Source organism: Chroicocephalus ridibundus, chromosome Z, assembly GCF_963924245.1.
Source record: "Chroicocephalus ridibundus chromosome Z, bChrRid1.1, whole genome shotgun sequence".
NCBI classification, from domain to species: Eukaryota; Metazoa; Chordata; class Aves; order Charadriiformes; family Laridae; genus Chroicocephalus; species Chroicocephalus ridibundus.
Window position 1 is genome coordinate 51,530,027 of NC_086316.1, and position 16,161 is coordinate 51,546,187.

At 45.4% G+C, this 16,161-nt stretch overlaps 1 protein-coding gene across 7 annotated transcripts in view; it reads left to right on the top strand.

The window, feature by feature from the left end:
- The first annotated feature begins 1,624 nt into the window (after positions 1-1,624).
- PSIP1 (PC4 and SRSF1 interacting protein 1) overlaps positions 1,625-16,161 on the top strand; it is a 42,577-nt gene continuing 28,040 nt past the window's right edge. Inside the window, exons 1-5 of one of the 7 annotated variants that reach the window (XM_063321509.1) lie at positions 1,625-1,937; positions 2,389-2,553; positions 3,582-3,658; positions 8,124-8,262; positions 12,168-12,284. In XM_063321509.1, the coding sequence (XP_063177579.1) occupies positions 1,629-1,937; positions 2,389-2,553; positions 3,582-3,658; positions 8,124-8,262; positions 12,168-12,284 (807 nt within the window). In that variant the 5' untranslated portion in view covers positions 1,625-1,628. Of the gene's footprint in view, positions 1,938-2,036; positions 2,218-2,388; positions 2,554-3,581; positions 3,659-8,123; positions 8,263-12,167; positions 12,285-16,161 lie in introns of those variants that run through there. The other 6 variants (XM_063321510.1, XM_063321515.1, XM_063321511.1 and 3 more) reach the window with 6 other exon arrangements.

Genomic DNA, 16,161 nt, shown 5'->3' on the forward strand with positions numbered 1-16,161 from the left:
TTAAACAACATTTCCTTATTCATTTTGGTCATCCACTTGTGCATAGGAAGAAAGTTTTTTCTCCTGTCTAGTATGTTGATGATCTACTATTTTCTGACGAGCTCTTGTTTAATGCTGTAGAAACTGGATATTTATGTCAGGGATATGGGCTTCACCACCTCTGAGAAAATCAACCAAATTTGACTGGTTTAAGCCATTGGAAAACTGCGGCTTAGCAGAGATGGAGTAAAGTTTTGCAGTTAACATTTCTAAAGGACCGTTTTGCATCTGAGGAGGAGAGGCCTAGAACAAAGCACAACTTACTCTGTGGCAACTGCAGTGGGTGTTTTGGGTCTGACTTGAGTTTCGGTATCAAAACTGAAAGCGGTAAGAGGATTCTTCTCACAAAGCACTTATCTTTGTGTGCAAGTCGCAGGGAGGGCAGCGGGCAGAAAAGCAGCCTGTAAAACAGGCCACAGGCTGAGGATGAGCACTCGGACACAAAACGGTCAGGTCTCCCCCGGGAGACAATGTAATTGTCTAAGTTAACTTTTTTTGTGCCGCTACGCTTAACAGCTTTTTGCTGGTTTTGGCACCCATGTTAGCACAAACAGATGTCACAAGTGATGTGCAGGTGGTGCTGTGTGAGGACCATCAGATAGAGACAAAGCCACAGAGAGCTGGCAGGCCGGTAATTCCTGACATAGAGGGAGAACTATAACCAGACCCACCAGGACAAGCAGGCAGGGGAGAAGCTGGAGGGGGGCGTACAAGGAGAGGGGGGGAGGAAGCTGCTGAATTAAATCTTGGATCCGAGGTCCTCTGTTTGAAGAAAAAAGGTGTTTGTGGGGGAAAGCATGGGGAGGCTGGAGGTGCCTGATGAGAAGAGGGGCAGAAGCGGGAAAGGAGGGCGCAGCGGCTGAAGTGCTGGGAGAGGAGTGAGCTCAACCCTGGCAGGTAAACGGGCCAGGGAAGGGGAGGCGCGGAGAGCACAAGGGGAGTAACAAAGTCTGCATTAACAATAATCCCAGTAAAACCAACCAACCAAACCAAAACAGGAGTTGATGGCGACTAAGTTGTGGGTATAGGCTCAAGAGGCTGAAACCGTGGGGGACGCAAGACATGGAGACAAGTTAGTGAGGAGCACTGGGGACCATGGGCAGCTTTGGGCCGGCAGCGGCGCAGGGCAGGGGAAGGGCGGCCTCTGCAGGGGCGCTTGGGCGGGAGGGGCAACAACGGGACAAACACCCGTCCCGTTCACAAGCCGGGCTGCCGGTAACCGGCTACTTACAGCCCGAGAACAGGGCGACACTGGCGGCCGGGAAGGGCCCCAGGGCAAGGCCGCGGGCCTTCAGCCTCGGTGACAACGACTCCCGGCGAGCGGCGGTAACCGAAGCGGGGCATGGCCCCCAACCAGGCCTGTCACCGGCCACGCTGCCACCACCCGTCGTGACCCGCGGCACCTCGCCTCACGCCTGGGGGAGCACGGGGCAAGGGGAAGGAAGCGGGGCGGCCCACGGCCTCGCCTCATCCCGCCCCCCCGCTGCCGCCGCCGAGGGCGGCCCGCGGGCCCGCGCCGCACCGCCTCCGCCTCGTCCTCTCCCCCTCTCCAGCAGCGCCGCGGCCGCCCCGCCCCCGCGGAAGGCGGAATGAGCCATTTCCGCGGCCGAGGGGAGCGGCGTGAAGGGGGCCGGCTCGCTTCCCTCCTCCCTGCCTCGGGGCGGGTGGCTTCTCCCGTTCGCCGTGAGAGGCGGAGGCGGGACCGGAGCCTCCTGTTTTCGGCAGGGCCTAGGCAGATTGCCGCCCCCTTCCCCCCGACACCCTCCCCCGCCGCCCGGTTGCGGCGTGCCGGTTGGTACGGCCCGGCCTGGCGGGAGGAGGGAGCGTGGCCGTGTCTCCCGCGGCGGCGGCTCCTGCTGCTGCAGGCAGAGGTGGGCAGCGGGCCGGGCTCCAGCGCGGTGGGTAGCGAGGCGCCGGACCGCCGCCGCCGCGGCGGGCGGGAGGGAATGAGGGCGGGAGGGAATGAGGGCGGGCGGGCGAGAAGGAGGGCGGGCGGAGTCTCGCTTCCGCGCCATCACGCCTTATATATGCGGGGAGGAGGGGGGTGCGGGCGGAGCGTCCGTGTGGCGGGAGCCGAGCCGGCCGGGGAAGGGCGAGCTCGGGCGGGTGGGTGAGCCGAACCGTGAGTGCGAGGGGGCAGGCGGGAGCCCTTGGCTGCGTGGGGCCCGGCCCGCGTGGGTACGCGTGTGGCGTCGGTGCTGGTGCCGCCAGCGCGCCGCGGGTGGGGGGTTTCGGCGGGGCGGGCGCGGCGTTCCCCGGCTGCTGCCGCGGGCCGCCCGCCCTTGTGGAGCGCGGTGCTGATGTCCCCTCCTCTGTTGTCCTTGTCTCCGCTTCTCCCCCCTCCGGCAGCGGGACCTCGGGCGGCTGGCGGCGGGGGCCAGAGGCGCAGACACCCCCCCAACCTTCTTCCCTACGGCGTCAGGCGTCCGTCGGTCAGAAAACATGAGCCGAGATTTCAAACCCGGAGACCTGATCTTTGCCAAGATGAAAGGTTATCCCCACTGGCCGGCCAGGGTAAGGCTCCCCTCCTGCTCTCCGCGGGGCCGGGAGCGCTTTCGGGCACCTGGGGGGGAACGTGGGCTGGGAGCGGGTCGCTCCTGCAGCCGCCCCCCGTGAAAGGGATGGATGGAGGGAGGGAGGGAGGACGCGGCGGTGCTCCCGTGGCCGGCAGCCGCTTGTGGGTCGCACCCGAGATCCCGCCTTCGGGCTCGCCGCTGCCCTGTGCCTGGCTGCAGGTCGCTTCTCCTGTAATTAGCAGCCCTCCACAGGCGTCGTTAGTTGCCCCAATTTGCATTACGTAGCGGTTGGGTGGGAAGGCAGCTGTGCGAGCACCTATCAGTACCCTATTCCCCCCCATAACTGCCGTTTTTTTTATTTGACAAAACAAACCCACGAAGTTATGGCAGGGTCGCTCTTGACTTTTGAAGTCAGCTGTTCCTGTGGTGCTTCTCGTGGAATTAGCTACCGGTATGTGATCAGGGCTCCGGTCCTCCTGTACCCTTTGCCTGTCCCCTTGGAAGAGGCACTGGCAAGTTCCATGGTTCCTGTGGGTCGCTGGACAGTTGTGGGAATGTAGATAAAAGACTAATTATGAGATATTTGGCTAGGATGCTGGCTTAAGAATTGTTTTTTTTAAAAAAGTTTATTCACCTTTCCTTGTTGTAGCCCTTGACGTTTGGGCTCGGGCAAGTTACTGGCTCAGCGTAAGGCTTGGAAGTCTTTCCATTGCCTGTGCTGACGGAGGGGCAGTGTTTGGATGGAACTGAATTGTGCTTTTTACCTGTTGCGCATCACGTCTCTCCTTTTCTCCGTGTGAAAAGTGTCGCTGTAACACAAGAAGCGTTGTCGTTTCCTATTGTTGCAAGCACTGTCCTTGACTCTGCTGTATTTTTTTAACATGCAGTTAAAAAGAGATCTTGAGACCTGCTTTACTTCTCTGTAGCTTTTTTTTTTGTTTTTTATTGCTTAACACTTTTACTTATTTCCCCCTAGACTGTTCTTAACTGTTATTTGACTTGACTTACGGTCTCTCTTTTCCTTAGGTGGATGAAGTTCCTGATGGAGCAGTAAAGCCTCCTACGAATAAAATGCCTATTTTCTTTTTTGGCACACATGAGACGTAAGTCCTTTATATTTAAGGGTCTTATTTTTTTCGTTGTAGAATGCTGTGACAAGAAGTTAACGGTTCATCTGAGAGTAGTGTATTTTAAACTATAGTATTCAGTAGCATACCAGCTCTTCCTAAATTAATCTCTTAGCAGACCAGCTCTTCCTAAATTAATTTCTTTTGACAAGACATGCTTCTTTAACATTTGCTTAAGCTATTCAAGGAAATGGTAGACCATAACTGTACCATGTACATTTTCCCCATCAGAACGAGAAGAAAAAAATCCTACCCACAGTGGTATGACTGATAGGTTGGTTTTTCCTTCAGTAATGGTCTTTAACTATAGCCCTGTACATCCTCAAAATTCTCAAGAGTAGGTTCTCAAAGAAAGTGAACGAAGGCTGAGAACAATGAACTAGGCAAAATTTGAGAAATGGACGAATAATCATGTATTTGATTTAAAGGTTTTTTTGTGGAGAGGTTTGAGGTTTTGGGTGTTGATTTTTTGTAAGATCTGGAGATGACAATGAGGAAGTGCAGTTAGCCTTATACCTGTTAACCTGCGAAATATTTATCTTCGGTACTTTCAGCAATGCTAGCATTCTGCAGTAGTACAACATTTGCATTGGGTACTGTGTTTCTTCCACTGCTAAATTTGACTGTACATATGCTGGGTTTTACGCGGTTCTGTCTTTTTGAGTATTATGTTACTTACAGCATGGCTGTTTGTCCTGGTATAGATTTCTAAGACTTCAAATTCAGTGCTACATTTGTTGCCTGATCTGTTTGTTGTTTTTCTTTTTTTTTTTTTTTAAAAAAAGCAAACAAAACTTCTAATGGCGTGGTTTTAGTTCTGTTGTTTTTCTTAAATAAAATGGCAAATGGTATGTAAGCAGGTGAGAGACAGAAGTGGTGTATACAAGTACTCTGTTTCTTGCATTTTGTGGGAAGGCCTTGCTTTTTTCTTCATCTTATTAAATATCTGTTGAAATTGCTTTAATCTGGTACTTTGCATCTATCTTTCAGTAAGCCTTGCTAAGACAAGATACATTGCCCTGTTGAATTAAAGAGTAAGCATCCTCCACTCACTCTCTGATGTTACTTGTGACTTGGTTATTTTTTTAAGAAGTGATTTCCCTGTGAAAAGGACTTCTATATCCTTGGCTCATACACCTATGGGTTTCTTTAACTGTTCTCACCTTTCAGTGGCTTACTGGTTTTAGTTTGGGGTTTTTTTGTGTGTGTGTGTAATTTTGTGGGTAAAGAGGTGTTCTTGGAATTCGATTCAAGGTTGTGAGATTTGAATCTTGTCCATTTTTTCAATTATAACTTTTAAAAAGGCAACAGGTTGCCTTTTTGCTTAATTTTTTTTTCCCTAGCCGGATTTTTTTTGGCAGCCAAAAGAGCAATATTGCTGTGATCCTGGCCTTGGTAATGTTTGTGTCATTCTGGATTTTACTGTGGTTTTGTGCAGTTGTAAATAAGTTCAGGGACACAGATTGAATATAAGGGAGACAGAAATAACTCCTTATCTAAAGCTTTAAAAATACCTTTGCAAATTTTGAGAAGCATCGTGGCCGATTTTAAATTTAGCTTAGGCTCCTAAGGCATGCTTGAAAGTTTTCTCTTTTTTGTAGCTTACATGGGTAAGTTTGAAAGTTCTGTTCTCATTGACATTATTACAAAATAAAGTTTTACTGTGATCTGGTTTTTGTTAGGCTGTAGGTTCAGGGTTAGTACATTTCAGAGGCCCATAGAATACAAGAGAAACTACTTCTCTCTGTTTCATACACATTGCAACGTACAGGATGTTCCATGACCCGGCTGTCTCGTGGCATTTTTCTTTAAGCATGTCACTTACCTTGTGCTTCTTAAGAGTGGTGACAGGTGAAACTCCTGTGCTTCTCGATCTTACTTGTAGTTGCTTACAGCAGATACCTGTACGTAACAATAGGAAGGAGCAGATCAGGTAAAAAATGAGAATGCTGTTCCACGGCCTGTAATTTTGTTTATGTTTGTAGCTGTAAATACTGACTTAGTGATCTGTCAGGAATTAAGAAGAGCTAACAATTTTCTGTACTCTTTCATAGGAGTTAAAATAAATTTGGTAAACTTGTTATCTGCTTGTGTTTCTCAGAGTTACACCCCAGTGCAAAGTTAGACACTATATACCTTCAACGTGTTAGCAGTGTGTACGTATACAGCCTATCTTACTGCAGGTAGTGGCTGCTCTGAAAATCCAGATAAAGAGTTTGATTATGCTAAAAAGTCTTCAGTATAAAGGATCACATCTTCTAGCTGTGTGGATGGTTACAGTAGGAAAAGAGGAGCTATGGGGAAAAACGAAAACAAGACTGTTGCGAATAATTCTTACTTGAGTTTTAGGAATAATCCTACTTCAGTTTTGCAGACTACTATAAACAAGTATAAACTTGAACTTTGATTGCTATTCTTGATTTTCTCTCTGTTTTGTCGAAACACAAATAAATGTTTTGCTACCTGTGCGCAGTAAACAGATACATGGCTTCTTAAAATATGCTTTGGAAATTTGGTTGAGACTTGTTTTGTTTATTTCCATGCTGTCTTAATGCAGCAACAGTACCCTTTCCTAAAAGAGAGTGAAAAAATAGATAGTATTTTAATAAAAGCTTTATTTGGATCTGTTGTACCAGTAAATCACGTCAGTGCAGATTTTGGTTGGTCACAGATAAACAGAAGGTCACACTGAACTCTGGTTTCTGGACCCTATATATTAGGGTAATCTCTATTCATTCCATTTTCTTGTTCCTTTTTCTTTTTGGTACATGGTGATTGAACTGCAGCAGCCCAGTAAGCTGCATGACCTTTTCACAGTAGCTGGTTTCTGGTCTTTTTCAAAGCCTGAGCAGTAGGGGTAGAGGCTTACAGACCTTGGAAAAATGTTTCCCTTCAGGGGATAAGGAAGAAGGGAAGCAATGTTTCCTATTTTTATCTCTCCTGGTTTCTTCTTTTGTCTCCCTCCCCATCTTTTTGGCCTGTTATGTGGGCTCTGCAGGTGCATGTTTCCCACACTGGCTGAATCCTCTCTAACCGTTTCTTGCAGTCTAGTCTGTCACAGTAGCTTACTTAATAATTTGTAGTGTTTGCAAACACACATAGCTGAGTGTTTTACTGCTGGAGTAGGAAATGCTTAAGCTTTTTTTTTTATTTTGTTTAGTAGGGTATGTGTCTCAAATAGCTCTTTTTTAAACATGATGAAGAAAATAGAGTGGAGCTTAGAAGTATCTATTTAACTCTTCCATGAGCCGAAACTTTAGAAAGCAAGTATCTGCAACTTTTCAAATAGTTGGATCTAACATATACGCAGTCAGACAAAGCTGTGTCTCGGCACAGAGTGAAATTAAGAATGTACCACCAAAGTGTTGTCTTTTTCTGTTAGCAGCATATGTATTGCTGCGTTGAAATCCAAACTTGAAAGGTCATGGAAGTAGAGCAGGAATTAAGCTGTCTTTGATGTTCTGCAGCATAAACCAAAATACTGTCTCTCAGTAATATGCTACCTTGTTTTCCCAAGTCTAACTTGGAGAAGTGAGTAGTGTGGATACTGTGACTTTGACACATGAGAAAAGCTACTAGGCTAAAAGCTTTAGTTACACAGCTTACAGTAGGGGTAGTGCTGTGCTGGAGTGTTGTTTGTTTGTCTGACAAAGGTACACGAGCAGTGTATCCTCTACTACAATGGTGGCTTAAATAAAAATCAAATATTTTTAATGTTTACTTCATCAAATATCGGGGGAGAAACTTGAAATAAGGAACAGTTTGAAGTTTTTATTGGTTAATTTTGGTAAATCGAGTTATGAGGTCCTGTTGTCACACGCTGAAAAACTACTGAATTAATGCAGAATTACATGCATTCTTACACAGATGTGAGCAGTCAATGTATTCAAGTGCTGCTTTTTCATCTCCAATACACTAAAAATTATTCTTAAATTTTGTATTTTAATTGGATTTTTTTTAATTTGGTAATTTTGAAAGACTTTCTTTGTTAGCATTGAGCCCTTTCTTCTTTAAATTGTTCTCTTGCCTTACATTGTCCAGATAGAAGGAGTCTTTATTCTTAACATTTAAGCCTGATTTTTTTTTTTTCTAAGGAAGCAATCGCTCTTTTTGTTTGTTTGCAAGCTACTCAGTTTTTAATTATTCTGGTTCACAATACTTGGTTGTCCTATCAGCTGCAATCCTAAAATGCAGCATCAGCTGTTTCTTGCCCAGGCACTCAACAACCTGGGGAGGTGGGGGTCCTTATGTGTGGTGGTAGTAATGGAAAGTTTGGGCTGTTGAAAGCAAAAGCTGAGAAAACTAAAGATGCTTATGTAGCAGAATTAGTTGTTGCAGCAGTAATGAATTTCATATCATAGTAATGTGGTGCCTACTTCTTTGAAAACACTAACCATTTAAAACATGGAATTTTGTTGGTTTTGTTCTTTCTCACTTTAAGGGCATTTTTGGGACCAAAGGACATATTTCCCTACTCTGAAAATAAAGATAAATATGGCAAACCAAATAAAAGAAAGGGTTTTAATGAAGGGCTGTGGGAAATTGACAACAATCCTAAAGTGAAGTTCTCTCATCCGCAGGTAAGTTTTATGTGGAGTCTGCAAATCTTTGTTGTGAACCATAACTGAGTTGTATGTTTCAAGTCATTCTAACAAGGTGAAAATCTGCGTATAAACAATCAACAGTAACAAGCTTGTCTAATATTTTGTTTCACAGCAGGAATCAGTAACTTCAATTAAGCAGTGCTCTGCGTTGTTTTGTAGCATCTCAGATATTCCTAAATACATTTCCAATTGGAAATATACAAAACATAACTGCCAAGAGCTACATACAGGCTGTTTTAATAGTCTAGGAGACTTTGTATGGGGTAGTCCTTCCCACCTTTTGAGTTCCATTCAGATGTTTCGCTTCAGCTTTGGTGATAGCTCTTTCACTGGGTCTTTCTGTGAACTGGTCAGGTTGTGTCTAGAGCCATTGGGTTGTTCTTTGCCATTTTTTCCCCACTATTTCTTCATTTAAAAAACAAACAAACAAACAAGTTTTTCTTCCCACAAGTCATGTTTAAAATCTGTCCCTGTAAGTTATCCATAAAATTACTGGAAGAAGAAACTCTTCTTAGTAGGGATGTTTTAACTGCAGTGTCCAGTTCTGGGCTACTTGGTACAAGAGACATGGACATACTGGAGAGACAGTCCCATAAAGATGCATCTCTGCTATGAGAAGAGGCTGAGAGAGCTGGGACTGTTCATCCCCGGTGGGCTCAGGGGTGATCTCATCAATGTATACAAACACCTGAAGTGATGGTGCAAAGAGACAGAGCCAGGCTGTTTTCAGTAGTGCCCGGTGATAGGACCAGAGGCAGTGGGCACCAGTTGAAACACAAGAGGTTCCCTCTGAACATCAGGAAGCATTTTTCCACCATGACGGTGATGAGGCACTGGCACAGGTTTCCCAGGGAGGCTGTGAAGTCTCCATCCTCAAAGATATTCAGAAGCCATGTGGACACCATCCTGGTCAGCTGGCTCTCGGTGGCCCTGCTTCAACAGGAGAGCTGGACCAGAATAAATGAAGTAACGTAGACTTGCACAAACTTTCTTCTGAATTTTCACCTTAACTTTAGAAGGCGTTTCTTTTGATAGCCTTCGCTTTCTGTCCTGTGCTATGTGTTGTTAAAAGCAAGTTTTATTTGGAGCAAGTCAAGCCCTTAGAATTTAGCCAGCTCTTGTTTTTACTTGCAGGCAGTTCTTGTTGCTTCTAAAGGAGTACTTCTGCAAACAGCTGACTAGATTTGACATTCTGTAAAATAAATCAGATTAGTATCAGATTAATAAATCAGGCAGAGTGTTGCTTGATGTGAAATAAAATTGCCAGTAAGGGTCTAGTTCTTTGAGCATCTTTATTGACGTCATGTCAGTCATGGATCTTGCATATTTTTTCACAAAGCACTGCCTTTTGGGTTTAATTTGTAGAATTGAGGTATTATGTCACTGTTCTGCCAAAGATAGCTAAGACAGAGGAACATCCCCCTTCTCCAAGAATAAGAAAATTGTACTATGATACTTGTTTTTTGTTTTGCTCTTACTTGTTTGAGATTATGTGTTGAAATGAGCTTTATTTAATAGAATCATAGAAGGCTGGAAGGGACCTTTAAGATCATCAAGTCCAACTCTAAACCTAACACTGCAGAAACCACCACTAAACCATGTCCCTAAGCACCACATCTACCCACTTTGCATATACCTCCAGGGATGGTGATTCAGCCACTTCCCTGGGAGGCCTATTCCAATGCTTGACAACCCTTTCAGTGAAGAATATTTTCCTAATACCCAATCTAAACCTCCCCTGCTGCAACTTGAGGCCATTTCCTCTTGTCCTGTTGCTTGTCACCTGGGAGAAGAGACCGACCCCAATCTTACTACAACCTCCTTTCAAGTAGTTGTAGAGAACGATAAGGTCTCCCCTCAGCCTCCTTTTCTCCAGACTAAACAACCCCAGTTCCCTCAGCTGCTCCTCATAAGACTTGTTCTGTAGACCCTTCACCAGCTTCATTGCCCTTCTCTGGACCTGCTCCAGCACCTCAATGTCTTGTGGTAAGGGTCCCAAAACTGAACACAGTATTTGAGGTGCGGCCTCACCAGTGTCAACTCACGTCAGGGAGTTTGCCACAATTTAGCCAAATGACACAAGATTTCTGTTACTAAATCTGGTAAGGGAAAACAATGACAAAAAACCACTTAGAGAAATGTGCCTCGGCTTCCCTCTGGCCACGTCTGCTCCCCCGTTGCTGGTCTCCAGTCCCCCCACCCCACACCACTGTCAGTCCCTGGTGTGAGGCGATGGCGGGGCGGGAGGCTGAGGCCGGTGTGGAGTGGTGACTTTGCTTTTGCTGTTCCTTGCCTCTAACTCAGGGGCTTGGACGTGGGATCCTCCACGGGCTGCGGTTCCCTCAGGGTTGTCCTGTCCCCTTTCCCCCCCCCGCTCAGGAAATTCTTCTGGGCTGGAGCCTGGCTTGGGCAACTCTTCTTTCCAGCATCCCTTCTACCCGGGCATCTCTTTGGCCTCGGTGTCCCTCATGCATCCTCTGTGCATCAGCAGCATCTCCCCAGCCCTTCTCGGGCAGCTGCTCTCCTCGGTGACCCTCTTCCCTGTAGCTGTGTTGGTGGAGGTGCCTGGGGCGAGTGATCCCAAAAGGGAAGACAAGTAGTTGGTTGTGAAGACTGAGGGGAAAGCTATACTGAAAAGTATACTGGTAAGTGAAGACAGTATTTTTTCCAACAGTGTTTTAAAATAGAATAGTGTTTTACAGCCTGTTAATACGTTACAGTATTCCATACACGTTGGTGAATGGATAGATCTTTTAGCTGCCATCTGCGGAGACAAACGTATCTCAAGATATTCCTTGACCTACATAAAATTCTTTGATTTTAGCTAAGATTCTTAGAGCTAAGTGAAGCACAGGTACTGGACAGTAGGAGGGAAGACAGTTCAGTCATCAAAGCCTAAAAATTCAGGGGGAGTAGGTAACTGTGTTTGGCCCCACAGCAAGTAAGGTCAGAGAGGAGTAGATAGTTTCATGGAGATGTTGGCAAATTGGAGCTCTTATTCTGCATACAAGATAATATTAAAGCGGCAGACTTATCAGCTATTTATATAGAGGCATTCACATGTCTCTTTTTTTTTTTTTTTTTTTTTTTTTTGTCCTGTCCTTTTACTGGGCATATTTTGTCTTGGTAAGTCCTTCTCAAGGCCGTGTTTTCTGTTTAACTGCTGGAGCTGGCTGGAATGTTCTGAAAGCAGTATTTATACTTTGCAGATGTTCGTGTAACTGCTAGTAAGGGAGGTGGAGGGCAGAAGGGAGCTTGTGGTTTGGGCTTAAATCCAAAACAATTTCCTCAGTGGGGGAAAAATTAAAGAGTCAAGGGAGTCTGCCAGCTTTGTTTGAAGGAGCTCATATTTAAGAGTGAGAATGCTATCCACAATGCAATGGAATAAAAAAAGAGTAATTTTTGCTTTGCCTTCTCTATTGCCATATTTTTAACTTTAATTCTTCAGCCTTTATTATAATCTCTTTTTCTGCACATGTTTTCAGGAACAGGTAGTTTTCTCCCTTAGGATTGATTGCTCATTTACAAATGCACTTCTTGGTAGTAGTATCACAAGTTGTATTTGACCAAAGACAGGTTTTTTGTTTGTTTGTTTTTAAATTATACATAAGAACAACCTTACATTGCAGTATTTTTAGTGTGAAAATAAGTTATTATAGCATTAGAGCTTGAAAGTCTGATAATGAAAATGCATTTTAAACTGAAAAGTCTGGAAATCAATTAAATAAGATATATGTTAATATTCTTGTCGTTCTAATAAGGGGTTTCTTAGCATGATGCTTTCTTCAGTAACATAGAGGTGGCAGAACCACCTCTCAGCATTGTTACTCTGTAGTTCAGGAAGGGAATTAGATCTCAGTTTTGATGCTTTTATATTGCAGTCCCATCCAGCTGTTAACGCTCCTATCAAAGAAGCTGGTCAAGAAAGTGGTCAGGAACCTGCTGAGGGGAGTGAAGAAAAAGCAGGAGCCAAAAAAAAAAAGGCTTCCATCCCAAAAGTAAGTGAATGAATTTGTGTTTTGTTCTGCCAGAAACATTTTTAAGTCAAAACTATATTGCCAAGGTTTTACTTAAATACTTTAAACTAATGGTGTTTTACTGTTGTAACTGCCTTGCCTTTGCTTCTTTTCAGACATACACGTAGTAATATTTTTGTCCTTCTGTGTTCCTTTTAAGGTGCTGTACATGCTTTTGAAAATTAATTTCTTTACTGATCTATATTTCTAAATCATAATGCACTTAAACTAAGTTGATACAGTACTTCCTAGGCCAGAGAAGGTGGAAATATCACCAAGATTTAGCTTTAAGTTTCCCTTTATGTTTTTGAAGGCTTTTTCGTATCATGGATAGGTATGACTATCTCTTTCAATTATGACAGTTTTTGTTGAAAAGTTTAACAGATCATTAGGTTCTGCCTGGGCTGAAAGGGTTTTTCAGTGTATTTGCTTGAACGGATTATAAGAATCAGTTTGAATTAGGTCATACTTCTAATGGAGTAATGGAAATCCAAGATTTCTTTCTCAGTTGGGGTATAGTTGGCCTCAGAGCATTTATAGCCTCAACACCAGAATCCTAGGGCTCAACCTCGAGTCTTCCCTGGTGCTTTCTGCCAGAGGCTCCAGGTAGGGCCATTGTCCCCGGCTGTGATATAGAGCACATTTTTAATGTCCTGTCTTGTTCGGACTGGTCCAAGGGCTACTGCATGCACAGTCTCTTGTTTAATTTGCTCAAAGGCCTGTCATTGCTCAGGACCTCACATAAAATTATTTTTCTTTTGAGTCACTTCATATATAGGTTTTACAGTCTTGACTATAACCTGAAATGTGCGTTCTCCAGAAACCCACAATGCCTAAGAAGGCTTGTGTTTCCTTTTTGTTAGTAGGTGGGGATGCAGATGTTATTTTGTTGATCATATCCATTGGGATCTGGTGATGACCATCTTGCCACTTGATTCCTAAGAACTGGATGTCTCATGCAGATCCCTTGACCTTACCTCTTTTTACAGCAAAACCTGCTTTCAGAAGAATCTTGATTATTTTCTCACCTTTCTTGAAAACTTCTTGTGCTGTATTACCTCACACAATGATGTCATCGATGTACTGCCGGTGTTCTGCAGCTCCACCCTTCTCCAGTGCGGTCTGGATCAGTCCATGGCAAATAGTAGGGCTGCATTTCCACCCCTGGCGCAGTTGATTCCAGGTGTACTGGACACCCCTCCAGGTGAAAGCAAACTGTGGCCTGCAGTCTGTTGCTAAAGGAATAGAGAAGAATGCATTAGCAGTGTCAATTGTAGCATACCATTTGGCTGCCTTTGACTCCAGTTCATATGGAGTTCTAGCATGTCCGGCAGAGCAGCACTCGGTGGTGTGACTTCATTCTGGCCACGATAGTCTACTGTTAGCCGCCATTCTCCATCATACTTTTGTAGTGGCCATATTGGGCTGTTAAAGGGTGAGCGAATCTTGCTGATCACTCCTTGGGTCTTGAGCCAACAAATCAGCTTCTGGATGGGAATTGGAGGAGAGTCTCGGTTGGTGCGATACTGTCGCCGATGCACTGTGGCAGTAGCAGTTGCCACCTGCTGTTCTTTAATCTTCATCAGTCCCACAACTGAAGGGTCATCTGAAAGACTGGGTAAGGTAGATGGCTGTGTAATGTCCTCAGTCTCTACAGCTGCTATACCAAAAGCCTACTCTTACGTTTTCGGGTCTTTGAAATACCCTCTCTTAAGGTAGTCTATGCCAAGGATGCATGGAGCATTTGGGCCAGTCACAATAGGGTGCTTCTCCCATTTATTCCCATTCAGGCTCACTTCGACCTCTAATACAGTCAGTTCTTGAGACCCACCTGTCACTCCAGAAATAGTAACGGCTTCTGTCCCTTTATGATTCGATGGCAATAGGGTACACTGTGCACCAGTGCCCACAAGGGATTTATACTTTTGTGGCTCTAATGTGCCAGGCCATCAAATCCACACAGTCCAATAAACTCAGTTATCCCTCTCCTCCTCCTGGCTGGAGGCAGAGCAGCCCTAATGTTGAGAACAACATCTACAATTAGATGAGTTTCTACAAGGATCGGAGCATCGCTTACCATGGACTGGAGAAGCCATCCTCCTGCAGAAATTCTCTCTTCCATCTGCTTTACCTTGCAACTCAAGCGCTTGTGCCTGTAGGGCCAGAGTAGGTTTTTTTTATCCCACTTACTCATGTCCTCTCCATAGTTGCAGAGGCAAAGCCACAGGAAATGTCAGAGTGGATCCTGTTTCCCTTGAATTGGTTTCATAGGAGGGCGTTTTTTCTTAATGACTGCAACCTCGTTCTGTTCAGGGGAAGAGTGGGATTCTTTCCCCTTCTCAGACAGTTCTTCAAGCAGTTCATGAAGCAGTTTATCAGATAGTTTTCTCATTTTGCTCAGCTATTGTCTCAGCCCTTTTCTCGGTATTCTGAGCTACTTTCTCGGTTGTTTCAGCCTTTGCCTTGGTTTGATCAGCCATGGGCTTAGTTTGATCAACCATGGTTTTAGTTTGCTCAGCCATTTTCTCCACAGCTGCTACATGAAGGGGACGAGAGACTGTGTTCATACTGTCGCACCTTGTTAGCCACCTCATTTACAACTGGTGTATCAGTACCAGATCCTCCCTAGATCGTTGTTGACAATGTGTGGGAATAATTTGATGGTGCACTCTGCACAAATTTTCTCAACAAAGATCGTTTGCATGGCATTTCATCAGGGTCTGTAATCACTTGCTATAAACCACCTCTCGCACAGCCAGTTCCCTCAGGTACTTAATACCTTTTTCCATGCTGGTCCATTTTGTTGGATGGCATTGGATAGCATCCTTAAAGGGATACCTGCCCTTCACAGCTGATAGCAGTCCCCTTCAGAGACTGAGGACATCTGCCTTTCTCCCAGTTGCTTTATCAATACCTCCATCTTTGGACAGGTGTCCCAACTGCTTAGCTTCTCTGCCATCTAAATCTATGGTAACAGCTCCATTGTCCCAGCATCGGAGCAACCTGGAGACAAGTGTCTCCCCTTCGTGATGACTGAAGTCCTTTCTTAAGTTTCACAAATCCTTCATAGAAAAGGGTCTGCATCTGAGTCCTCATCCTCTGTTAATGTTGGCTGAGAAGGACCCTCTCCTGGATCTCCCTCAGAGGAACCCTCTCCTATGCTGTCTGGCTTGGGGCTGGTCTTTGTTGTCAGAGGCAAGGGGCAAGGAAGGAGCTAATCTTTTCTGCTTCCTGGTCACCGGGGCAACTTGTGCTGGTTCTGCTGGAGTTTGGGTAGCAGCAGCGCTCGTTGTTGGAGCAGCTGGAGCAGTGGCTGTGCTCCTTGTTGGGCTGGAGTGGCCGGTGCAGCTGTGGGTGGGGCAGGGGCTGGCAATACAGGCCGGGGACGGGGGCAGGCAGCGGGGTAACTTTGGCTTTTGCCGGGGTCTGTGGGGGGGTAGCCATTGGCGCTGGTGTTGATAAGGCGGAGGCATGGCTGATGTCGGGGCCGTTGGTTGTTTGTGTCTGTGTTGTGGCTTGGGCAGTAATCTGAGTTGTTTTGAGTTTCTGCTGTAGCTTTCAGTGAGACGATTGTCTGAATTCCTGCTGCAGCTTTCGGTGGCAAGGTTGTCTGAATTTCTGCTGTGGCTTTTGGAGGTGGGGTTGTCTGAATTTCTGCTATCTCTGACTTGGCCATGGGGTTTGAGTAGCAATATCACATGTCACATAATACTCACTCCTGCACTGATATTTAACAATAAACCAACCCTGCAACACATTCAGGAAACCCAACAACAAAACCACGTACGAATGAAAGTAACATTCACTCTCCAAACAGCCCGAAGGTTTCTCATTCCCTAATTCTGTTACTGTCACTTTG